General features: G+C 48.9%; 2 protein-coding genes across 5 annotated transcripts in view; one reads left to right on the forward strand and one right to left on the reverse strand.

Moving 5' to 3' along the window:
* On the forward strand, window positions 1-17,998 carry Ypel1 (yippee like 1). 3 transcript variants are annotated; one of them, XR_002379950.2, is made up of 6 exons: window positions 1-209; window positions 8,025-8,304; window positions 12,481-12,524; window positions 12,942-13,050; window positions 15,498-15,732; window positions 17,722-17,998. XR_002379950.2 is itself a non-coding variant. In XM_021184550.3 (5 exons), exons 2-5 carry the CDS (start codon window positions 8,188-8,190, stop codon window positions 15,582-15,584), a joined length of 357 nt encoding a protein of 118 aa, XP_021040209.1. In that variant the 5' UTR covers window positions 1-209; window positions 8,025-8,187; the 3' UTR covers window positions 15,585-17,998. The 3 variants fall into 3 exon arrangements, 2 of the variants coding, with proteins under 2 accessions (XP_021040209.1, XP_021040210.1); XM_021184550.3 differs by having other exon boundaries at window positions 15,498-17,998; XM_021184551.2 differs by lacking the exon at window positions 8,025-8,304 and having other exon boundaries at window positions 27-209; window positions 15,498-17,998.
* Ppil2 (peptidylprolyl isomerase like 2) overlaps window positions 17,621-25,020 on the reverse strand; it is a 24,368-nt gene continuing 16,968 nt past the window's right edge. For both annotated transcript variants that reach the window (XM_021184549.2, XM_085832402.1), the window contains 11 exons: window positions 24,353-24,428; window positions 24,026-24,132; window positions 23,577-23,666; window positions 23,232-23,265; window positions 22,564-22,681; window positions 21,425-21,481; window positions 20,922-20,994; window positions 20,769-20,831; window positions 20,485-20,621; window positions 19,880-20,001; window positions 17,621-18,181 (listed from right to left, as the gene is read on the reverse strand). In XM_021184549.2, coding sequence (XP_021040208.1) covers window positions 19,905-20,001; window positions 20,485-20,621; window positions 20,769-20,831; window positions 20,922-20,994; window positions 21,425-21,481; window positions 22,564-22,681; window positions 23,232-23,265; window positions 23,577-23,666; window positions 24,026-24,132; window positions 24,353-24,428 — 852 coding nt within the window. In that variant the 3' untranslated portion in view covers window positions 17,621-18,181; window positions 19,880-19,904. The remainder of the gene's footprint in view (window positions 18,182-19,879; window positions 20,002-20,484; window positions 20,622-20,768; window positions 20,832-20,921; window positions 20,995-21,424; window positions 21,482-22,563; window positions 22,682-23,231; window positions 23,266-23,576; window positions 23,667-24,025; window positions 24,133-24,352; window positions 24,429-25,020) is intronic.

Below are 25,020 nucleotides of genomic sequence, written 5' to 3' on the forward strand. Positions count from 1 at the left end.
GTTTATGGCGGCTGGGCCGGGCTACGGGTCCAAAACAAAGGGCAGGCGGCCCGCGAGGCAGCGGCAGGAGGATGTCTCGCGCCCCGAGTGGGCTCCAACGGCCGGAGCGCGTCCCGGGTCACACCGGGACCGCCTGAAAACCGAGCCCGCGCCGACCGAGTCTGGGCCGGATGGGCGCAGCGGACCCTGCCGCGGACCGCGGAGCGGCCGTGAGTACGGGCGGGCCTCAGGGGTGCTCTGCGGAGACCTGAGGATCTGCGGCTCCGGGAGGCGGGGAAGCACCTGTTGGGCGCGGGCGGGCCGGACGGGAGTGCGGAGGATGCTTTGATTTTTTGTTCTGATGTTCCGAACTGTTGGTATTTGGGTCATCGAAGACAACGCAAAATCCCGGTCTTTCTTTCTTTTTTTTTTTTTTTACCCCCCCCCCCATTGTTTTTTTTCCCCTACCTTAAAAAATGGGGAAAGAAATAAATACAGAAGATACCTCCAATAAAAGAATATTATGGGGTGGCATTTTCAAGTTGCCTGTACAATAATAACTACAGGGAATTGTCCTCATTGTTTACCACTTGTGGCTCTAGGCTTTATCAATGTAAATTGCTAACAGTAGCAACTAAATAAGATATTCTCTACTCAATAACTGCACAAATAGTCATCTTCGACGTCCAGATCGTGTACTGAAATCCAGGATAGAAAGCAGGCAGAATTCTGTTTTGGATAGATAATAGACGTTGGAAATACCATTTTTCAGCCCAAGGTCTTTCTAATTCAGTTGCCTTATAAGTATCCACAATGGATTCACCTTAACTAATGTGTCTTGTCAAAGAATTGACCATACTCCTCCTTGCTCTGCTGAAGTTCCAAGACCAGGCTTACCTTCTCCGGGGAACCTCTCCAGGCCCCTCTGAGTAAGCCACCCTCCCCCATCACCCAGGGCCCTTTACCTCTGCTGTGTTCTAGTAGATGTGTTAACAAATGTTGCTGAGTACCCATCTCCCTCTCCCCTAGGGGCTGGTCCAGTGGGTGTCTGTGTGCATGTGTATGGTGGGGTACAAATAAATAAACATACACACATGTATATTCACCGTGTATGTGCCTGGTATCTAGAGAAGCCAGAAGAGGGCATCAGATCCCCTAGAGCCGAAGTTACGATCCTCCACAAGAGCAGCAGGTGCCCAAGGATGTTATCCCATCTCTCCAGCCATATTGTGGGCTCTTAAAAAGACAGGGGTGCCAGATTTGAAGATTTTTGCTACCAGGATCCCTAGGCCTTTGTGTTCAAGGCCAAGGGACTATGTGGTTAGCATGTCTTCTTAGGGATTAGACCAAATTCTTGCCTTACCACAGATATATAGCAGCCCAGGGGCTGGCCCATATGAAACACTTAAAAATGCATACATACATACATACAGTTAAATCAGTGTCAGTAACCAATCTGAATAGAAGTCTTTTCTTTTCCTTCTTTTTTTTTTGACTCAGGAACTCATGCATTTTCGACAAGTGCTCTACCACTACCACAGCTCCAACTTTATAAATAAACTTACTTTTAGAAAAGAGCTGGGGGTGTGGCTGGGTGGTAGGGCTCAGCATGTGTGAGGCCCTTGGTCTCCCCCCACACACACACTACACACACAAATCACAAGTTCCCCCCTCAGCTCTGGCAGACCCAGTTCAGCCCACCCTTCATTGCTGGGGTACACTTGGTCAAACTGAGTACCTCAGGGGGATCTGTTCTTAAATCCCAGGTTGTGGGCTGGTGAGATGGCTCAGTGGGTAAGAGCACCCGACTGCTCTTCCGAAGGTCCAGAGTTCAAATCCCAGCAACCACATGGTGGCTCACGGCCATCCGCAACGAGATCTGGCGCCCTCTTCTGGAGTGTCTGAAGACAGCTACAGTGTACTTACATATAATAAATAAATAAATCTTTAAAAAAAAAAAAATCCCAGGTTGTCCTTGCATTCTAAAGAACCGAAGTTGTTTGTTTGGCACTCTGTTAGCACAGATGCTCTGGTGTCTTTCTTCAGTCCCACAAGCACAATCAGGGATGGAGGAGACAGGGCTGGATAGTCTTAATGCATCTTTCTTGATGGAGGGTTGATAAATGCACCAAAAGTTTAAAATATAAAGAAGCAGCTTATTTGTAGTATGTGAAACCTAATCTTCTACATGCTAGGCTCGTGGGATGAAAAGTTTTAGCTGAGGGTTTGGGTACAGGAAGAGAGCTGAGCATACTGGGGAAGCCACTATGCTGTGGAACCCGGAATGAGGTCGGTTGTGTCCCCAGGAGAGACCCTCCTATTACAGCTCAGTGCCTGGATCCCACACACCGTACCTGGAGTGAAAACACTCAACTGTTGGATTATAGTTATGCAGCATGTGAGTAAATAAAGCTGTCTCACCAGGCCAGGGATGGTGGCACACACCTTCCAGCCCAGCACTTGGGAATGAGAGGCAGGGACCTCAGTTAACCAGGCCTGGGGTCAGGAGGATGGGAGGTGAAGATCATTCTTGGCTGTATATGGAGTTTTAGGCCACATGAGAGAGTCCCCTAAAAGCAGCAAAACAGAGGTCTGGAGAAATAGCTTAGTGATTAAGAGCACATACGGGGGCTGGAGAGATGGCTCAGCGGTTAAAAACACTGGCTGCTCTTCCAGAGGTCCTGAGTTCAATTCCCAGCAACCACATGGTGGCTCACAACCATCTGTAATGGGATCCAATGCCCTCTTCTGGTGTGTCTGAAGACAGTGACAGTGTACTCACATACATAAATAAATCTTTTTTTTTTTTTTTTTGGTTTTTCGAGACAGGGTTTCTCTGTATAGCCTTGGCTGTCCTGGAACCCACTCTGTAGACCAGGCTAACCTTGAACTCAGAAATCTGCCTGTCTCTGCCTCCCGAGTGCTGGGATTAAAGGCATGCGCCACCACACCCGGCAATAAAATAAATAAATCTTAAAAAAAAAAAAAAAGAGCGCATACTGCTCTCGGAGAGGACCCGAGTTTGATTCCTAGCACCCGCATGAGGCGGCTCATAGCCACCTGTAACTCCAGTTCAGGGGACCTGCCACCCCTGACTTACAACTCCTGAGCATGAGCACCATACCCACACCTGTGCACATACTTCAGAGAAAACTTTAAAATTGGCAGCTGTGTTTTCTCCTCTTCAGCTGTCTTCACAGCCAGTCTGCTATTCAAGGAAACCAGGCAGCTTTCTGCTGGCATGTCTCTCTCTCGGGCCCAAAGCTGTGCAGAAGCCAGAAAGAACACGCTGCAGTATCTCTGATTGCATACACATCATCGTCAGTCTTTGTTGTGCTGGAGCTTGGTAGAATTCGATAGGAGATGAGGGATTGAACATTGAGTGTGGAGGTGCCAGATCCCGTGAGGGTCCTGAGAGAGCAGGAGGTGGCAGGCCACGGCAGGCACGGGCACGTTGTTGTCTTGAGGCCACTGTCCAGGTTACTGTCCCCGAAGTGTGGGAGAAAGGATCTCATTCCATGATCCAAGTAGGGAGTTATAGATATGAGGAAAGAAGGATGTGTCACCAAAGCCAACTAGCGCTACACTGTGGCTGTGTGAACCCTTCCAGATCTTTCCATGCTTGTGAGCGTAAGTGCAGTGCATCTGAATAGTCAGTTTCAATGCTTGGAATCAAAAGATAAAGGTGCAGGGCCAGGAGGATGCCTGAGCAGTGTGAGGACCTGCGGCCAACCTTAGAAAGCTGAGCTTGATCACTGAGCCTCACACAGTGGAAAGAACCAGTTTCACGGGCACTCGTGTGCATGTGCACACATACACACACACACACACACACACACACACACACACACACACGCGCCCCAGGAAAATCAGGCCTGCGGAAGGAAGCCACATTTCCTCATTGCAGCCTTAAGCCCCCATCTTGGCAGTGTCTCTGATATATGAAGGCATTTGCAGACTCTCAAACTTGAAGTGTTTTCTAATTTTTTAAAAGATTTGTTTGTTTATTATGAGTGCTCTGTATGTGCCAGAAGAGGGCATCAGGTCCCATTACAGATGACTGTGAGCCACCATGTGGTTGCTGGGAATTGAACTCAGGACCTCTGGAAGGGAAGCCAGTGCTCTTAACTGCTGAGCCATCTCCCGCCCCTCTAATTTTTTATGAGGGAATATTGTGACTGCTTTCATCCAACTGTTTTGCAAATGTAAACTCTTGTGCAGCAACATACAGCCAGGAATGTTCCAGATGAAATTTTCCTAACCTGCAAGAGGTTTCACTATGTTACCCATGCTGGCTTCAAATTCTGGGGCTCAATCAGTCTTCCAAGTAACAGATAAAATTACAGAGTGGCCCAAGCTCACCTGCTTGTTAGTGGAGGTATTAGAGCCAGTTAAAGCTGTCTGTGGAGAAGGCTGGTGCTGTGATGGGTATGGAGCAGGCAGTATCACACTGTTAGTCCCAGGAATTGGGAGGCAGAGGAAGCCCTGTCTACATAGGAAGTTCCAGGCCAGCACATAGCTTCACAGTGAGCCCCTAACAGAGGAAGGGAGGTGTGGCTGGCTAGAGGGCACCATGGCGCCATGCTTCACCGTCTGGTTTCATTTTGTTCCTCTGTCTCGTCTTCCAGTGTGATAATCACACCATATGGACATGAGCCTGGTCCATAGGCTCTTAAAGTAATTGTATGTGTTTATTTTAGGTGAGAAACTCCTGAAACACAGTATAGTGGTTTGCTAAGGGGAAGGAAAAAACCAAACACCAATGCCTGCAAGGACGCCAGCATCCTTCCTGTAGGTGTGGTTCATCTGACTAGCGCTTGCTTCCCTGAGACTTCACAGTGGTTCCTAATGGCTTCTTAGACTTGGCAGTTGTTTTCCAATTGCATGACTTCTAGTGGAGAGCCCCTGTCAGCTGACTCACAGCGCTATGCCTTCAGGGATGGCTGCTGTCAGAGCTGCCCCTGCTGGGCCAAAAGTGAGAACTGTGAGGTGACCTGGAGTTTGCATGAGGCCAGTGCTGTCCTGGCAGGGGTAAAAGGGAATCCAGAGAACAGCCTAGGCCCAGTAGGAGCTGCTCTGGGGACTGTGACACATAGGCAGACTGTTAGGTCAGGAGTGATAGAGACAACATGATCATTAAAGAGAAGCAGACAGGCATCTCCAGAAGCAGAATTGTTCGTTCAGTCGGAATAGCTGAAGGGCTGCAGTCTGTATGCACTGTGTGTTGTGTGGGTTATAGGTGAAGAGGAACTTTGCAGATGGGAGAGCCCATCTGCAGGTGAGTCCCCTGCAGACTGGAAGTGGTACACACCAGTGGGTTCAATGTGGGGTCTCCTGATCAGAGGCATCTGCCAAGTCAGCTTTCTTGTCCAGACTATTTGGGTCATTAACCCTTCACAGCCTCCTCAGGTAAGGATGCCTTGAGAGCAGGCCACATAGTGAAGGTCTCTGTCGTAATTTGCTTTCCTTTTTTTTTTTTTTAAGATTTATTTATTAGTATAAGTTCACTGTAGCTGTCTTCAAACTCACCAGAAGAGGGTATCAGATCTCATTATGGTGGTTGTGAACCACCATGTGGTTGCTGGGATTTGAACTCAGTACCTTTGGAAGAGCAGTCGGTGCTCTTACCCACTGAACCATCTCACCAGCCCGTAATTTGCTTTCTATTGCTGTGATAAATAAATAAACGCTGACCAAAGCCAACCTGGGGAGGAATGGGCGTGTTTCATCTTCCACTTCCAGGTCATACTCTATCATGGAGGGAAGTTGAGGTACAAACCTGGAGGTAGGAACTACTGAAGAAGGCTGCTCACTGGCTTTCTCACTTTCTGGCTTATGCTCAGCTACCTTTTGTTTATTTCTGGTTTTGTGTGTGTGTGTGTGTGTGTGTGTGTGTGGGCGTTTTGCCTACACATGTGTGTATTGCCTATGGAGGCCAGAAGAGGGCGTCAGATTCCCAGGAACTGAAAGTTATAGACAGTTGTGAGCTGCCATGTGGGTGCTGGGAATTGAACCCTGGTCCTCTGAGAGCCAAGTGAGGCATCTCTCCAGTTCTCTCATACACACCTCAGACCTACCTGCCCAGGGACAGTGCTCCCCATAGTGGGCTGGGCCCTCCCACTTCACAGTCAAGACAGTTTCTCACAGACATGGTCATAGGCCTGTCTGATCTGGACAACAGTTCAAATGAGAGTTCCAGATGTCCAAATTTAAAACAAACTGACAGTGAAACTGACAGTCTCAGAATAAGGTGACTGTGCAGTAGAAACTGGATGTGGCTGAAGGTAGAGTTTCACAGTGCTCATGGCTGACTGGGTCCATGTGCACAGCACTCACTAGACCTGAGTTCCTTACTTTTCAGGGTACTGGTGTGATTCAGCCATTCAAGAATTTGCAGCCTCTTAAAGTTGTAAATGTGTGCCTGTTTGCTTGGAAAATATTTTTAATTTTGTGTGTGTGTCTTTTTTTAAGGTTTATTTATTATTATATGTAAGTATACTGTAGCTGTCTTTAGACACATCAGAAGAGGCGTGGTTGGTTCCATTCATCTCATCATGAATGGTTGTGAACCACCATGTGGTTGCTGGGATTTGAACTCAGGATCTTTGGAAGAGCAGTCAGGGCTCTTAATTGCTGAGCCATCTGTCCAGCCTGAGTGAGTGTGTGTGTGTGTGTGTGTGTGTGTCTTTATCTTTATAAGCACCATTTGTGTGCAGTACCCACAGAGGCCAGAAGAGGGCATCAGATCTCCTGGAACTGGAGTTATTGCCCAGCGTGATGTGGGTCATGGAAACTAAACCCTGGCCCTCTTCAGGAGCAGCAAGTCTTCTTAGTCAGTGCTGTTTCTCCAGCCCTCTGCTTGAAATGTTCCATTCATAACCTGGACCCAAGCTAATCAGTCAGCCAAGAACACCTTTTATCTATCTAGGTGAGCGTCCTTCCTGAACCCCAGAAGTCCCAGATACTTGAATGGCTGAGAGGAGAAAGGACAGTCAGTGTGCTGAAAGCCAACTAAACAGCAAGACTGGTGTCTCTGTTTTTTTTTTTTTTTTTTTTTTAAGAGCTAGAGAGATGGCTCAGCTTAATTAAAATTTAGACTCAACAACACACACACACTCATTTAAATACTTTATTTGGTTGTCTTTTTTAGAACTTCCCCACTGGAGGGTTGGTCCAAAAATGTGATATATCATAGTTTTAAGCTGGAAGTTGACTTTTGAGATATTAAACTATCTCTTTTTCTCTTTTTCATTTACTTTTTTTAATGTGAGTACTCTGTCTGCATGTACATCTGCATCCCAGAAGAGGGCATCAGCTCCCACTATAGCCGGTTGCTGGGAACTGAACTCAGGACCTCTGGAAGAACAATCGTTAACTGCTGAGTCATTTCTCCAACTCCATTTACTTTGATCTTTAAAAAAAGGGATTATCTTTTTGTGTGTGTGTATGTGTGTGTGTTTTAGAGTTTTACTGCCATGAATAGACACCATAACCAAGGCAACTCTTAAAAAGACAACATTTAGCTGGGGCTGGCTTACAGGTTCAGAGGTTCAGTCCATTATCGTCAAGGTGGGAGCATGGCAGCATCCAGACAGGCATGGTACAGGAGGAGCTGAGAGTTCTACATCTTCATCCAAAGGCTGCTAGCAGAATACTGACTTCCAGGGGCTTAGGTAAGGATCTTAAAGCCGACACCCACAGTGACACGCCTACTCCAACAAGGCCACACCTCCTAATAGTGCCACTCCCTGGACCAAGCATATACAAACCATCGCAATGCTAATATTCTTTTGATGTACTTAGAAATCTTGGATCTCAGAGGCCAGCCTGGGCAACAGAGTGAGACCCTGTCTGGAAAAAAAAAAAGCCTCTGTGACCAGGTCCTGCCTGCTTATAACGCACAAGGCCCTGCAAAATAAAGTGAAAAGATTAGATTTGTTAGATCTGTAACTTTTAGGTCTGCTCCTATTCAAAATATCTGCAGCAGACCTCCGCGAGTGCCTGATGCTGCTGTGTAAAGCAGGGCCTGTCTGATTTGCTTGCAGGTTGCACTGGCTTTCCCTTGTACCCGTGTGTGGACAGCACCACACGCCCTCCAGACCAGCAACGGCTCTTGCATATACTTTCCAGTGTTTTTGTCAGAGAGTCCTACAGAGCCCTAGCTCCTCCAGAGCTGGCCCAGAACCGAGTGACGAGAGCCCAGCAGACATGGTGAAAATGACCAAGTCCAAAACTTTCCAAGCTTATCTGCCACACTGTCACCGAACTTACAGCTGCATCCACTGCAGAGCCCATCTGGCCAATCACGATGAGCTCATCTCCAAGGCAAGTGATCTGGATTCCAACCTGAGAAAAAGAAGGCTGGCGTACATTCGCCTTTACTCCGTCCAGTTGGGAGGCAGAGGCAATCTCTGTGAATTCTAGGCTAGCCTGGGATACATAGGAATACATACCCTGCCTCAAAAAAAAAAAAAAAAAAAAAATGTAAGGCAGTGGCCAGCAGCACTGGTTGGGAACTACAGGGCTTTGATAACTTAGTGACAACTGCTGTTTGCCAAGATCTGTCACCTAATGCAGTTGTCAGAGTCAGGCACCGTGCCCAGCACGCCGAGCGCGTGATGCTTTGTGGGGAGGGAGGGGTACACAGAATCTGAGAAAAGGGTTTTATGTCAGCTCTTAAAAATTGCATGAAGAACAGATGTGTGCTGGGAAATGAGTGATATGAAACCTACCCATGGCAAGATGAAAGAGGCCACAAATAATTCTTAAAAAGACATAGACTGCCACAAACTATCAAACCTTGCTCTTGAGCTGGGGGTGAGGGTGAGGGTGGCTTTCAGCTTGGTATTCCTGTAAGAAGGTACAATGAGCTCAATAAAGAAAAATTTTGCCGGGCAGTGGTAGCACACACCTTTAATCCTAGCACTTGGGAGGCAGAGGCAGGCGGATTTCTGAGTTCGAGGCCAGCCTGGTCTACAGAGTTCCAGGGCAGCCAGGGCTACACAGAGAAACCCTGTCTCGAAAACAAAAACAAACAAACAAACAAAATTATCTTATGGTTTTAGAGATTTCCATGAGTGGCCACGTGTCCCTCCCCCTCCCCCTCCCATCCCCACCCTCTTGTGTAGAAAAGTGTGGCAGGGAGCAGAAAGCAAAAAGGAAGAGATTGGGGCTGGTGAGATGGCTCAGTGGGTAAGAGCACCCGACTGCTCTTCCGAAGGTCCAGAGTTCAAATCCCAGCAACCACATGGTGGCTCAAACCATCTGTAACGAGATCTGGCGCCCTCTTCTGGAGTGTCTGAAGACAGCTACAGTGTACTTACATATAATAAATAAATAAATCTTAAAAAAAAAAGAAAAAAAAAAGGAAGAGATCAGAGTCCTAGTAGCCTTGGAGGTTTGCTTAGTAAACTAATTTCCTTCCACTGGCCTCTGCCTCCTAAGGTTCTCTCAGCTCCCAGTACCGGCACTGCCGGGACCCAGCCTCCGGCATGCGGGCCTTTGGAGAGCATTCAGGACTCAAAGCACAGCACCAGCCATGTCAACTCTCCTCTTCTGAGTCGTCTTCCTGCTCAGGCCAGGACGCCTCAGTGCACACACCTCGGAAGTAGATCCCAGCACACTGGACGCTAGAGCCACCTCCATGAGAGCTCACCAGTCTCAGGTCCATATTTGTCACTTAACAAGGAGTGCTCTGGTCTGAGGAAGCCCTTCCCACCATGGTCTTGATACACCGCCATTGCTGGCCTTGAACTCAGAGATCACCTGCCTCTGTCTCGAGAGTCCGAGGATTGGAGGTGTGCACCAGTATGTCTCACACATCTGTGGTGTTAACTCACAGTTCCTGTTACCTCCGGTGACTCATGCTACTGCAGAGTAGGTCTCCTGCATCATCTCTTCCCAGCTGCCCCCGTGGAAAACCCAAGAGCTTGCACAATGTACAAGCAGAGGAAGAATTCAATGCTGATGGGGGTGCACAGAGTCTAGACATGAGTATCAGGAAAACCGAACATAAAGGGGGTGGAGAGGTGGCTCAGCAGTTAGAGCACTGGCTGCTCTTCCAGAGGACCTGGGTTCAATTCCCAGCACCCACATGGCAGCTCACAACTGTCTGTACTGCGATCAGACACAAACTACAAAGTCACTTTAGGGGCTATTCCTTTTAAAGCTGAAAACTTGTTTGTTAGTTTTAGACAGGATTTCTCTGTGTAGCTATCATCCTGAACACACCCTGAAGACCAGGCCTCAAGTTCAAGGATCCACCTGCCTCTGCCCCTCTGCGCTTCTGCCCCTGCCTCCTAAATGGGATTAAAGACATTCATCACTATACCCAGCTGAAAATGAAACTTTAAAATCAATATTATCAATGGCAGAGCACTTGTGGAGCGCTCGGCCTCACGAGCCACCTTATCTCCTGAGACTAGGCCTCTCACTGAGCCCTGAGCTCTCAGAACCAGCGGGACTTTCTGGCCAGCAAACCCCAGGCATTCACTGTCCCCGCCTCCCCAGCACCGAGGTTACAGGTTTATGCAACCATGACTAGCTTTTACTTTTTTTTTTTTTTTTTTTAAGATTTATTTATTATTTATTGTATGTAAGTACACTGTAGCTGTCTTCAGACACTCCAGAAGAGGGCGCCAGATCCCATTACGGATGGTTGTGAGCCACCATGTGGTTGCTGGGATTTGAACTCTGGACCTTCGGAAGAGCAGTCGGGTGCTCTTACCCACTGAGCCATCTCACCAGCCCTAGCTTTTACTTTTAAAGGTCATGTGATGAGTGTTCTGCCTGGTGCCAGCTGAGGTCCCTGCAGGACTGAACTTACAGATGGTAGAGAGCCACGTGGTGCTGGGAACTGGGCTCTCTACAAGAGCAAGTGCTCTGAAGTGCAGCACTAACTCTCCAGCCCCCATGCCCGGCTTGTAGATGTGTTCTGTTTTCTTTTGTTTTGTTTTTTTGTATAGGGTCATATTGTAGCCCTAGATGGCTGGAAACTTACAGAGATCCAAGTGCCTCTGCAGGCTAAGGACTGGGATTAAAGGCGTGCACCACCGTATCTGGCCCTTTTAAAATTAAAGTTATTTTTGCATGTTCTATCTACATGTCTGTACATACCTGGTGCCCATGAAGGCACAAGAGGGTGTCAGACACCATCCCCAACCAGATAGTTATGAGCCACCAAGTAGATGCTAGGAATTGAACATGGGTCCTTGATAAGATCAACAAGTTCTCTTAATTGTTGAGCCATCTCTCTGGCCCTGCGCCTGGCTTTTAACATCTTCCAAGATTTTAAGAATGTGTCTGTGTGAGAATATTGTGCACCTGAATATAAGTGCCCTCAAAGGCCATTCTCAGTTTTTCTGAGACAGGGACTAGCTATGTAACCCTGATTTGCCTAGGACTCATAATATGAACTTAAGGTGGCCCCCACTTAAGGAGCTCCAAGATACTGGAATTATAGATGTGGATGTTCAGCTCAGGCTAGGGTTTTCGTTTTGTTTTAATGTCAGTAAAAATGTGAAGAAACGGGGGCTGGAGAGATGGCTTAGTGGTGAAGAGCACTGACTGCTCTTACAGATGGTCCTGAGTTCAAATCCCAGCAACCACATGGGGTGGGTCATAACCATCAGATACCCTCTTACGGTGTGTCTGAAGAGAGCTACAGTGTAACTCACATACATAAAATAAATATTTTAAAAAGTGAAGAAACTTGGGCTGGAGATATGGCTCAGCGGTTAAGAGCACTGACTGTTCTTCAGAAGGTCCTAAGTTCAAATCCCAGCAACCACATGGTGGCTCACAACCATCTGTAATGAGATCTGACGCCCTCTTCTGGAGTGTCTGAAGACAGCTACAGTGTACTTACATATAATAAATAAATCTTTAAAGTGAAGAAACTTCACCTTGTCTAATTCTTGAAGATAGCGAGCCATCAGAATTAGGTTAGAAGGTGTCAGTCATAGGGGGTGAGAGAGCTCAGCTGCCCCGAGTGCTCAGTGCTTACTCTGCAGAGGGCCTGCATTGGGTTCCCAGCAACATGATGGCTCACGCCCTCCTTTAACTCCAGTTCTGTGGGATCCAATACCTCTTCTGAGAGATGAGAAGAGTCTGAGGAGTCACTTAAGCCTACAGAGCCTACTGTTTAAGGCTGATTCACCAGGTTTTTCTCTTTTAACTGTTCAAGCATTTTCCATACTTCAGCCTTTTGACTAACTGGGGCTGAAGGTGTGCCCCGGGGCCAGCTCTGGTTTGCTGTGAACTTGTGCACATGATTGCAAAATGGCAATGATGAAGTTTAGATGCAGAATTGTGACTTGGAATGGCGCTTTTATAACCTGTCCCAGCAGATGCCCAATCCACACGGCATCAGCAATTGCACTTGTGGGTTGACAGGTGGCCCGAGCCAAGTGACTGCACCTGCGCCTCCAGCATCCCAGAAAGCCGAGCTGCCAAGGGTTTGCTGGTGCCTCTGCTAACACTGCCTCCTCCCTTTCTTTGCAGTCCTTTCAGGGAAGCCAGGGGCGAGCCTACCTCTTCAACTCTGTGTGAGTACATGCTGTCACTTGTGTGTCTGCCTCTGTCCCTCTGCCTGCTCAGTGAATAAGGGCTGGAACGTGTATCTGAGCCATACCAGTCAGCACCATGATCAGCTGGGAAGAACCTAGCCTCCTGCATCTGTGTTTCTGATGCAGTCGTTGTGTCTGAGAGTTTAGCCTCCAGTCCTGACACCTTAGGATTCCCTTGGTGGGCTGGCTCTGTAGTAGAGTGCTTGCTCAGCATGTTGAGGCCCTAGGTTTGATTCCAAGCCCTATAAAGAAAAAAATATTTCCTTCTTGCTAAAGTGCCAGTGGGAGAGCCAAAAAGCCTGTGATGACCTGGATGAGTCTGTCCTGGTGTACTTATGATGTGGGGGAGGGGAAGGGCAGGGAGACCTCCAGCACAGCCACCCTGTGTCTTCACAGGGTGAATGTGGGCTGCGGCCCCGCTGAGGAGAGAGTCCTTCTAACCGGGCTGCATGCAGTGGCCGACATCTACTGTGAGAACTGCAAGACCACACTCGGGTGGAAATACGTGAGTGCCTGGGCGTGGGAGGGATGGTGTCCTTAAAATTCTGTGGGTGCTCAGAGGGGAAAGCTTTTTTTTTTTTTTTTTAAAGATTTATTTATTATATGTAAGTACACTGTAGCTGTCTTCAGACACTCCAGAAGAGGGCGCCAGATCTCGTTGCGGATGGTTGTGAGCCACCATGTGGTTGCTGGGATTTGAACTCTGGACCTTTGGAAGAGCAGTCAGGTGCTCTTACCCACTGAGCCATCTCACCAGCCCGGGGGAAAGCTTTCTAGAACACATAAAGTCCTGAGTTGTGTCCCCAGAACTGAATAAAACTGGTCGTGGAGCAAGGCACAGTGTTCAGTGAGTAAAAGCACCCTGCCACCAAGCTGGATGCACATAGGAGGGAGAGAGAACCAGTTCTTGCCAGGTTTCCATTGAAAGCACCACAGAACACAAATGTGTAAACACACAATTTAAAACAAAACAAAACAAAAAAAAGGGCAGGCATTTGAGAGGTGGAGGCATATGGATCAGAAGTTTCTGGGGTACAAGATTCTATCTCAGAACAAACACTGCAAGTTCCTGTTGTTTCCTTGGAACAGGGCGGAGCACACCTTGTCCACCATGACACTCTTCAGGAACAAGGGTCAGTGCAGTCCCGGGCTCTCCCAGAGCTCTGTGCTCAGACCTTGGCCTGCCTGTCTCCAGCTTCTCTCCATACATAAATTGATTGACATCTCAAAGATGACAAGTTTGCCACTCTTGCCTTTGCCTTATTTCCAGTCCTGGAGTTTGAGGACCCCTCTACTGCAAAGACTAGACCGTGTGCCACCCACTCTTGTCTCCTGAGAGCCACTCCAGCCGCTGTGGTTCTGAGGACTTGTGTTTGGGGAAGCCCTTCTATTTCTGCCTCTGCCTCAGCTGATTCTACTAGAAGCCACCTGGCTCTCTCATGATAGAGCATCCTGACAGCCAGAGGCCTGTTTTGTGCCTTTTTCTTTTTGCATGTGTTTGTGATGTGCACACTTGGAAGCTGGCTGGTGTCAGGTGTTTCCTGAATATCTGCTTAATTTGCTAAGGCAGTCTCTTCCGAAATCCAGGTTCACTGCTTCTTGTTTTTTTTTTTTTTTTTGGGTTTTTCGAGACAGGGTTTCTCTGTGTAGTCGTGGCTGTCCTGGAACTCACTCTGTAGACCAGGCTGGCCTCGAACCCAGAAATCCGCCTGCCTCTGCCTCCCGAGTGCTGGGATCACTGCTTCTTGTTTTAAGTTAGCCATCTTGATTCAGGTTTCTCCTGTCTGGATTCTCATGGGTCAGGGTAGCATCCTCTTCTTTCCTTGAATTTGTGACCATCTGGTCTTCCAAACTCCTCATGAAACTGCAAAGGACCAGACAACCCCACAAAGCATTAGGTTCTGGGAAGCCCAGCCCTTTACCTGATTGGCCGTGTTGTCCCTCTTCTGTCTTCCCTGCAGGCACTGCAGCACACTGCTCACCATTTTTGCCCCACCCCTGCTGGGACTTGCCTGTATCTAACAGCCAGGCCTCATCCCCTGACAAATGTGTCTGGGGTACATCTCCACAGGCTTCATGCTATAGCTAAGGGAGCCTCATGGTCAAACTCTCATAAGTGGTCTGCTGTGGGCTGGGAAGATGACTCAGTCAGTAAAGTGCTTGCTATGCAAGCAAGAAGATGAGTCCAGACCACTGTCACACATGTAAAGAGCCAAGTGTGGCAGCGTACATTCATAACCCTAGTGGTGAGGAAGCAGAAATAGATCACTGGGTCAGAGTAAGTCTAGCTGAGTCAGTAAACCCTAGGCTCAATGAAAAACTGTGTCTCGAAATAAAGTGGAGAGGGGAATGGAAAGATGGGTCCGAGATCCCAGGTTTGATTCCCAGCACCCACATCAGGTAGGCAGTTCACACCGTTCCAGTGTTTTCTGGCCTCCATGAGAACTGCACATGCATGATGCACAGACATATGCAAAAGAGACATACACGGATACGCCCATACACATAAAACAAATTAAAGTGAAATAAAATGGCCAGCGGGATGGCTCAGCAGGGGAAGCACTTGCAGATGTGTGATGTCCTGCATCCCATCTGCAGACCCACAGTGAAAGAAGATTCCAAAAGGCTGTGCTTTGACCTCCACACATGTGTACACGTCTGCCCCTCCATACTAATAACTAATAAAACATTAAGAGAAACATGTAGGGCTGTCAAAACACCACCTCAAACTCTTGGCCTGTGTGCGTGCACACACACAACTTCACCTGTGTGCCACCACCTCTATTACTCTGAAACATCCACATACATCACCTAGTGAAATGTGGCCCGTGGACCCCACTGGGCCAGTGCACAGCTCAGAGATAATGAGTAGAGATAATGCTACTGTTCCCAGGACTGTAGTGAAGCAGGGAAGTAAGCGTGTCCTGAAACCTCTCTACTTTTCCCCTCAAGGAACATGCCTTTGAGAGCAGTCAGAAATACAAGGAAGGAAAATTTATTATTGAACTTGCCCACATGATCAAAGACAACGGCTGGTAAAGTGAAGTGGTCCACTCCTGTGTGAATCCTATTTTATGAAAGCTGAGTCTACAGAAGATCTAGCTTCTTGGTGACAATGCGTCTTGAACTTAACCTCACAGGCCGGCCCAGTCTCAACACTTGAAGGTGTCTCTAGGCTATCCACTTGGTAAGGTGCCCATCTGAATCCCCTTCGTGTACAGTGCGTGTTTGGAAGTCTGCGTTCTTTTTCTAACATCTTAAGTTCTAGAGAAAGAATTGACCAGCTGGTGACTCACCTGCCTAGTGAATACTTTCTTTTACCCTACGCCTGCAATGCCTGGCTGTGTTCTCACCAAGCCCAAGTCCCCAAAGCCGAGAAGCAAGGTCCCTCTCACAAGCAAAGGCATAGTTACCAGAAGTAGTCAGCAGATTTAGATGCAAAACATGTCTCCAAAAACTGACACCAGCCACTGGTAACACGGAAGAGAAGCTAAGGAAGCAAGCATTCAGTGTACATCTTAAGCCACTGAGCTGACTCCCTTGGTGCTGCGGCAGCACAGCGGCTCAAAATGTAGGGCTGGTCCCTGCCACAGAGCAACAGGCAGGGTTTCACTTTATACCCTGGATGTACTTGAAATAGTTATGCATACGGAGGCCAGAGCCAGTAGGGGAAACTGCAGAACATGAGTGTTTTCCATGATGAAGGAAGCGTTAGCTTAGTATGGGAGCTACCTTTTCTGCCTGGAATCACCTCATGACCTGACAGGGAGGGATCTGGGCCATCCCCCAAGCCCAGGCTCTCAGATTTGAAGTCACAACTCATCATACTCCTGTGCATCTATAAGGAGTGGCCAATTTGCAGAGAGGGTGGAGGCCAGAGCCATTCCCAGATAAGTTTCATTGTTTTGTACCCTCCCCAGGGCAGAAGGGCAGGAAGTAGGCCTGTGAAGGCTGAGAGCCCTGGAGCTGCAAAGGCAGCATTCCAGGAAAGCCATAACACCGGCTGCCCTAGACACCCAGGTAGTCAAAAAGCAGTTTCTATCTAGTCCTTTGGGCTCCAGCCCCAAACCTGCTAAACCCAGATCCTCTGGCCAGCACAGGCACTCCTGATCACGTCAAAACCTACATTTTGGTGCCATTTCTTTGCCCAAGATTGGAAGCCTGATAATACAGGAAATGCCTGTGCAATGCTGGTCCTGCCCAAGCTGCTTTTTTCCCAACTACTTCCTGTTTCCCTCTAGACTAAGGCTGGCAAAGCAAAGTGACTCTACCAGTAAGGTAAGTGCTGAAACTCAGCACAAGCAGCCGTGTGACCTTGGCAAGGCTCAGTGCCATCCTTATCTAGGAATGAACACTAGTCAACAGCCAGCTCAAACTGGACATGCCCACCTGGCTAGTTTTTAATACTTTTCAGAGTGGGAATTTGGTGGCTGAGGCATGGGAGGCTGGATTTCCCCAGTGGGAAGAAGGCAAGGGAGACTTGAGTACATCCTTATAGATGCCTCACTAAAGCTGAACAGTCTTGGAGAAGTCTTCTGTATATACTAAGATTATATTTAGACTTTATGCTCTGGGCGTGCTATCTGCCCCTCAACTGAGCACTCTGTATTGTCTTTTGTGAGAGCTCTGACTGGAATGTTTTTTGCTAGTACTCTATATGACTTACCTGTATTGGGGAGTAATGGATATAAACAAACCATTTATCAAGGTTTTTTTGGATTTTGCGTTGGCCTTCTGTGAAATATAAACCAAAAGAACTAACCATGAGCTGGCTTCAGGGTAAGTGATGCAAGACCACAACCAGGCGTGCTGGTAAACCACTGAATGTCTCACCGCCTTACATTTCTAAACAGCACCATTCTGTTACTATTTTAAAGATGTTTCCTTCAGAACAGTGGGAGGTGATACCAGGTCATAAACGCCACTTTGCGTCATAAATCCACTTTGGTCATAAATCCACTTTAGAAATGTGGATTATTTCCTTGTTGTCTTGTTAGTGTATACATAGTATTTTTATACCTTAATGCTTATTCTTGATGGCATCTGTCAGGTATTTGAAAAGATCAGAAACGAGATTTTTTTTTTCCCCTCAAAAAAGTCCTTTATTTTCTGATGAGCTCATCAGGCAGTTTTCAAAATCCAAGTGTCTTTACTGTCTAAAACACTACCATTTAAGCTGTAGACAACCGACCCATGGAAATGCAAGCCCTGGTGATCTGTCCTCTGTGCTGGAGGACAGGAGAGGAGGACACAGCTGCCTGCCCTGGGGACAGGTGTCGGCTGCTGAGCAAGGCTGACTGCAGTGCTGTGGAAGCCACACGGAGTTCACCATGAGCAGCAGGACCAGCAAGCTCGAGCGAACAGAGCGCCTTGGCCTCCCTGTCTCCTAGCCAAAGCTGTCAGCCCCCTGTGGCGTATCCGTGGGAGGTATAAAATAAAGCTCCTGTCACACAGCAAGGTTCCCGGAGTGGGGGTGGGGGCGGAGATGGGGGCGGCGGCGAGCCACGTTCCTTCCTGCAGCATCCACTAGGAGCAAAGGATCAGGGTATCAGGGTCTCAGAGCCCACTGAGAACCCAGGGCTTCTGGGGTCCTGATGCTTCTGACACCGCCTTGTAGTAAGTAGCTTGTGAGTGGCCTGAGAAGAGTGAGAGAACACAGTTAGGCACCAGCAGCCTCTCCATGCAGAGCTCCCTGCTACTACTCTGCCCTGTTTAACTTTTTCTTTTTTTAAGACAAGGTATCATAACCTGCCTCTTTTGTTTCTTGTTTTTACTGTAGAGGACAGGATCTTGCTGTGTGGCCTAGACGATCCTCCTGCCTCCACTCTTATCTAGCCCCACACTGTGACCTATCATTGCCTATAGCCAGATGAGTCAACAGAGGTGTATAGGAAAGCAGGCTGAAGGGCAATGCAGTCTGGCGTGTGAACTGCCATCCCAGGCAGGTGGCTATAGTGTACCAGGCTGGAGAAGTGTCAAGGACAGCCATGGGTGAGCAGCAGTCATACCCTGAGATCATGCAACAGCAGCTGGAAGGGGGGGGGGGGGCAGTAGAGCAAGGCAGACTCCCAGAAATACAAAAGGCCTATGGTTTTAACATCAGAAATATAAACAGGTACCAGCTACATCCCAGAACCAAGAACTTTGGAGATTTTGTGGATTCAAGGTTTGGGGTAAAAAGTCAAGCCTAAGTTACAATGTAGTGTGGCATACTCTAAGGACAGTGCTTAGTCACAGAGAACACAGTGACATGACACTGCCTCCACAGGGGGAATCTGCCCACACTTGATAATCAGCTGTGGAAAGGTCCCCGGGGAGCAAAGCGCTGTGACGAGCAGGTGGCTGTGAGTGATTTGGACATGTGGGCCCAACAAGGCCTTTTCAGCATACACAATGACAACTGTCCTAGAATCAAAAGTTGGTAAGCCAGGCATGGTGGCGACTGCCTTTAATCCTTCTCAGAGTTCAAAGCCAACTTAGTCTTACATAGTGACTTCTAGGACAGCCAAGGGTATGCAGACAGACTGTCTCAAAACATGAGTAGGTGACTGGTCAGGAGAAGTCAGAAGGAAGCCACCTCTTTTTTTTTTTTTTTGGTTTTTCGAGACAGGGTTTCTCTGTGTAGCCCTGGCTGTCCTGGACCTCACTTTGTAGACCAGGCTGGCCTCGAACTCAGAAATCCGCCTGCCTCTGCCTCCCGAGTGCTGAGATTAAAGGCATGCGCCACCACGCCCGGCTTGGAAGCCACCTCTTTGTAAGGGCCTTTGGCTCTCATAAGAGCACATACTAACTGGGCTCAGCAGGTCACCATCATGGATGCAGAAAGGTAGGCGACGGAGTAGACAGGACAATAGACATGCTTGTCCCAAGCAAGGGAGTACAAGTGCTTTGTGGAAGTGGTGTCAAGACCATAAGACCCCATCACGATAGCCTGGGAGAAGAAGCTCCTGCCTCAGGATCCAGACTCGGTAGGGTCTGAGTGAGGACCATTTTCAATCTCCTTATCTAAATCTCTCTGAGATCAGCTCCCTATGTAGCCAGGGTTGGTCTTGGTATTCTCAATGCTGGGACTGACTATAGGAGCGCCTTGGAAAATCTCCATTTTTAACAGGACACATAGGTGGCAGCACTGGTCAAGAAATGTATTGAATATGCACACAGCCATCCTGAGGCAGAGACCATGGCACCAGATGAGGGTGGGGATGCCAGGAGTCCCAGGGGTTCAAACTGGACCCAGGTCTTGAGCAACAGGTTTATTGGCTCATAGCCCAAACTGATGGCAAGGGCAGAAAGCTCAGGGACAGACCCAGAAACCCACAGCCCTGCACCCCTACCAGGATCCCTGAGGCCAGCCTGCTGCTACCAGGAGCTGAAGTCCCCAAAGCCCCGACTGGGCCTTTTCTTGGCCGTGGGAGTGGCAGTGCTGGTGGATGGTTCTTCCTCTGCTGATCGTTTCCTGAGACGTGAAGAAAAATACTCCAGTTACCACAAAAGAGCCGGGAGCCGGGCCGGGCGTGGTGGCGCACGCCTTTAATCTAAGCACTCGGGAGGCAGAGGCAGGCGGATTTCTGAGTTCGAGGCCAGCCTGGTCTACAAAGTGAGTTCCAGGACAGCCAGGGCTATACAGAGAAACCCTGTCTCGATAAACCAAAAAAAAAAAAAAAAAAAAAAAAAAAGAGCCGGGAGCCTATGCTTGCGAGTCCCTTGAGAAACTATCCACAGATAGCCTTCCCTTCAGAAGCCCCCTCCACAGTGCTGCTCCCATACAGCCCAGCCAGTAAGGCATCCTTGCCTGCACCAGGCCTTCCTTATCAAGCCCCTCATGAGGCAGGCCCCTCAGTCTTACTGGTCTCCAGTCTGGCCTGTGCTGCTCTTGCTGGCTTGGTAACCATGAAGCACTATGAGGCTACGGGAGATGCTGCCCGTCAGTCACACTCACGTGGCCGCAGGGTGGATGTACTTGCCCACCCCCTGGCGATATGTCTGGGGTCCCTGGTTTCCAGGCTGGGGCTGACTCATCTTGACCTTGGCCTCTGGATCCACCTGATGCTGTGTCTTCTTCCTTTCCTGGGCAATCTGGGAGGGAGCAAAATGTCTGATAAAGAACCCAAGGGTTGGCTCTTCTCACCCCCAGATAGGAGGGAGGGCCAAGGCTGATACAGAGCCTCCAGGTGTGCCCTCCTGCTCCTAACAAGGCCATGACTTGCTTGGCACCTTCCTTACCTGGGCATCGGCCTCCTCATAGGGATCCACAAACACTGTGGTTGTACATATGAGCACTTCCTCCTGGTGGCAGAAAGCTCCGTGAGCAGGCCAGCAGACTTCCCCAAAGAGCACCCAGTGGGCAGTTGTGCATTGTTCTCCCTAGGCACATACCTTAGGACGATCAGTTTTAGGGTCACTCTCCACATTCTCCATGGCTGTCAGCGTGTCAAAGCCCCCAACAACCCTGCAGCAGAGTGACAGAGTTGGCTGGGTCCCAGAGTGCTCCGAGCAGAGTGGCATCACGGCAGAGCTGAGACATGCCATGAAGAGGACTGACAGACAGTGCAGAGCCTCAGAAAGGTCAGTCCAGTCACCAGGCAGGACAGGATGCGCCACAACACAGAAGTGAGCAGCACACCACACCCAGCCAGGTTTGGTGACTAAAGTGTTCCTGGATGAGCCACAGTCCGTGTTTCCATACTTCTTCCCCCCAGTTTGCTAAGGCAGGATCTTGTATGAACTGTGGCTGCCTGGGTGTCTCCTCTTCTTGGCCCCACAGGCCAGGAGAGCCAACCTTCCCCTATAGAAATACCCAGTCCTCAGTGGTAGTTGGGGGGATAATAGGCAGTGAAGGCCCACACTGCAATCCAAATATTTACAGCATCTACTCTTACCGTCCAAAGATGGTATGCTTCTTATCCAGGTAAGCGCAGGATCGGAATGTGATGAAGCTGGGGAAAGTACAGGGAGATCAGGAAGCAGCAGGCTGTCCCAACAGTGTACTCTAGGCTAGTAATGACTGCTCCTCAATAGAAGCCCTGCCCAGCTTGGAGCTTCCTTGGACCCGTGTATGCTGCCCACTGCCTGTCTCTGCTAAGGCCACACAGGTAAATCCAGACCTCTGGCTCTCAGGAGAAAGCCGGAGTTTGGTTGCCAGACCTCCCTTGGAAGGCAAGCAGGAGAGGCAGGTGGCTTGAACATAGTCATTAGACTCTTTGGAGGAAGGAAATGGAGTGAGAGACTCAACCCCATCATGAGCCCTGCCAGAGGCAGAGGACTGAGTCAGGCTTCTAGGGTGAAGTACAACAGTCCAGATGTGTGCTGTCTGGAAGTACAACAGTCCAGATGTGTGCTGTCTGGAAGAAGCTCTAGACTACAGACTGTAAACAGGTGAGAGCAAAAGGCTGGACAACATGAGACAAGGTGGGAGCACCTGCAATCCTAGCAGGAGGCTGAGCTCTGTCCAGCCTGAGCTACAAGACCTTCTCTCTGAATAAATCAAAAGGAAAGCAGAAAGTATGATATCCCTACCCAGAGTGGCAAGAGGACAGTCCTACAGGGTCAACAGGACAGCAGCCTTCCCCTGACAGCCACATCTAGTGAGGCTCAGAAGGCTGAGTCTACAAGCTGCAATGAGCATGCCTCCCAGCAAGCAGGGGCATTTCTGAGGCCACCAAGCACACAGTGTACACTTGGTCTCATTTGACTGTGCTGCCCTTAACCTCACTATGGAACCAAGGATGCCGGAGCTGACTGGTTGCCATCACCTCACAGGTGTGTGCCACATGCTCCCATTTCTGCCTGACCTACCCAGAGAGGACTTTGGTGCCTATCTTTAAGTACTATCTGCAGCTCGGAATGCTATTCAACCCGCTGACTTGGGCTCCTTTATTGAAGGGGTCTAGGCTTCATCTAGGTGTGCCGTACTTTGATTGGATTTAACTTAGGCCAAGCACAATTTTTAGGGAGACCTCTTAGGTCCTTTGAATATCACCCCCAGCAGCTAAGTAAAAAGAGCTGGACATGGACTCACAACTGAGACTTGTTGGTGTTGGGCCCCGAATTGGCCATGCTGAGCACCCCACGGCCCGTGTGTGAAAGGTTGGGACGGAACTCATCTTTGAAAGGCTTGCCCCAGAATGACTCTCCACCTAGAACAGAGAGAAGCACTGTCAGTGGTCAGCCACAAAGCCTAGTAGAGAAGCATCAGGGAGCCGTGGCCTTGAGGCAGCCTCCCTGATTACATCTAGATGCCAGAGCCTTCTATACAAGCTGACACTGCTCTCTCACCTGTAGGCCAGGGCTGAAGGCTTAAAGCTACAAGGCATCATTCTAACACACGGGTCCAAGTCATAGTTGGCCCATGGAGTTGGAGGCCTGGGGGAAGATTGTCATGCTCTGTAGGAGCAATGGGGGCACCTTCTTGCATGACAGGAATGCATGGCCAGACATCCTGAGAGTGAACAAGTGGGTTCTGAGAACTTCACCTCCCTGTCTTGTTATGGTAGGACCCCGAAGCTTAGGAAAGAGGCACTGATACTGTGGAAAAAGTAAGGGGCATGCACAAGGTAGGCCAGAAGGCCAGCCACCCCCAAGTCTGAAAGATTACATACCCAGAACTTAAAACCCAGCTCCCTACCAGGCCCCATAGAAGAGTCACATTTATTATTCCAACAGAACAAGGCTGGCACCAGCACCTACCTGTGCCTGTACCTGTGGGGTCACCGCCCTGGATCTGCAAAAATAAAACCCAGTGAGGCCATTGGCTCTGATGATGCTGATCACCCCACACACCCTGCCTATTAACTGGACAGGCTTCCCACAGGCATGTGCTGCAATAAGGACAGGGACCTCCTCTCTGACCCCAGCTAGGTCTTCCCGGATGAGCACTGAAGGGCCAGCTGTAAGATCCCTGGCACAAGATACACCTGAAGACCCTACCCTGGCCACACATGGCCTGGAAAAGGGAAGGTATGAGCCTGTTTGTTTCCTGGATGTTCCCCATGTCATCAAGCATCTATGGCCACATCAACCTATACCACTCACCACAAAGTTCCTGATGGACCTGTGAAAGATGGTACCATCATAATACTGTTTCTTGCAGAGCTTGATGAAGTTTTCACAGGTTTTTGGTGTCTGCAAAATATCCCAGCAGTATGAGGCATAAGACATGCAGACCTTTATCATAGCAGAAAGTTCTGTAGGCTTTGGTTCAGTCTGACTTCTAAAAGCTAAGCTACAGAGTCCTACAGCCATATGACACATGGGGAAACAGAGAGTCGGGGCCCTTTCCTAGGATTTGCACATACATACACTTACCAAACATCCAAGGAGATATGTTGCTAAAGGGACTCCAGGGAAGGAAGTCAGAGCCCTTTTGATTCTCAGAGGCAGTCAGGTAAGGCTTCTTATAAGTAAACCAACTATAGCTCCACATTTAAGGCAGGACTAGCCCTTGGCCCCAGGAACCACCTGGTGACAGCCATCACACTTACCAGGTCACAGTGCAGCTCTAAGTTAAGGTCGCCCTTGTTGGTGTGAAGCCTTACATAGCCCTTTTTCTTCACAAACTGGTAGCGCAGTACATCTTCATCAATGACAGCTGCAAACAAGTCCTGAGCTCTGCACTTGCCCTGCACCCGAGATACCTCCTCCATTCAGGCCACACAAGATCAGCACTAATGAGCCTCCCGTCAGGGGCACCCCAGCTCTGAGAAGAATGCAGGAGCCAATGCAGATTCGAATGAGAAGTAAGCAGGAAGCCCCACTTGCTACCAATGTGAGTTCTGTCCCAGTGAACAAGAGGTAGAGGCAGCTAGTACCTGCTTCATGCGTGGTCTCAGGTACCATGGCAGTAGAGGTGAAGGATGCACTGACCTTCCCTGTGGAGTAGTGGGCCTGCAAGAAAACCATGTGCTTATACCCTACAATCCCTGTCCTCAGTGCAGCCTCCCTGACCACTACTCATAGGCACAGGGAGAGCCCAGCCCAAACTGAGAGCTGGCAAAGACCAGATGACCAGCTTACTGATGGCCTAGGTGATGGAGTTAGGCCTACTCTATAGGTAGAAAGTGTTGCCTGCCACACTTGCGCTGCCTTCTCCCACAATACCACTGTGCAGGCACTTGTAACTTTATTTCTGAAGGTTTTTTGGTTTTTGAGGTAAGAGTTTCTTTCTGTGCATCCCTGGCTGTCCTAGAACTCACTCTGTAGACCAGGCTGGCCTTGAACTCAGAGATCTGCCTTCCTCTGCCTTCTCAGCACTTGGATTAAAGGTGTTTGTCACCAACACAGTTCTTTAAAAAAAAAAAAAGATGAGTAAGGTGGCTCACAACTTTAGTCCCAACACTTGAGAAACAGAGGCAGACGATCTATGTGAGTTCAAGGCCAATATGATCTACAAAGTGAGTTCTAGGACAGCCAGAAATACAGAGAAGCTCTGTTTTGAAAAACAAAACACCATGTGCATGTCTAGTGCTCTTAAAGATCA

This window comes from Mus caroli, unplaced genomic scaffold, assembly GCF_978045245.1.
Source record: "Mus caroli unplaced genomic scaffold, Mus_caroli_1 scaffold_17, whole genome shotgun sequence".
Classification (NCBI taxonomy): Eukaryota; Metazoa; Chordata; class Mammalia; order Rodentia; family Muridae; genus Mus; species Mus caroli.

Bases quoted from the DNA above. Each gene is read 5' to 3' on its own strand.
- Ypel1 (XM_021184550.3), top strand. From the start codon at position 8,188: ATGGTGAAAATGACCAAGTCCAAAACTTTCCAAGCTTATCTGCCACAC. The intron at 8,305-12,480 runs GCAAGTGATCTG...CTTTCTTTGCAG, and splicing joins ACGATGAGCTCATCTCCAAG to TCCTTTCAGGGAAGCCAGGG. The intron at 12,525-12,941 runs GTGAGTACATGC...GTGTCTTCACAG, and splicing joins GCCTACCTCTTCAACTCTGT to GGTGAATGTGGGCTGCGGCC.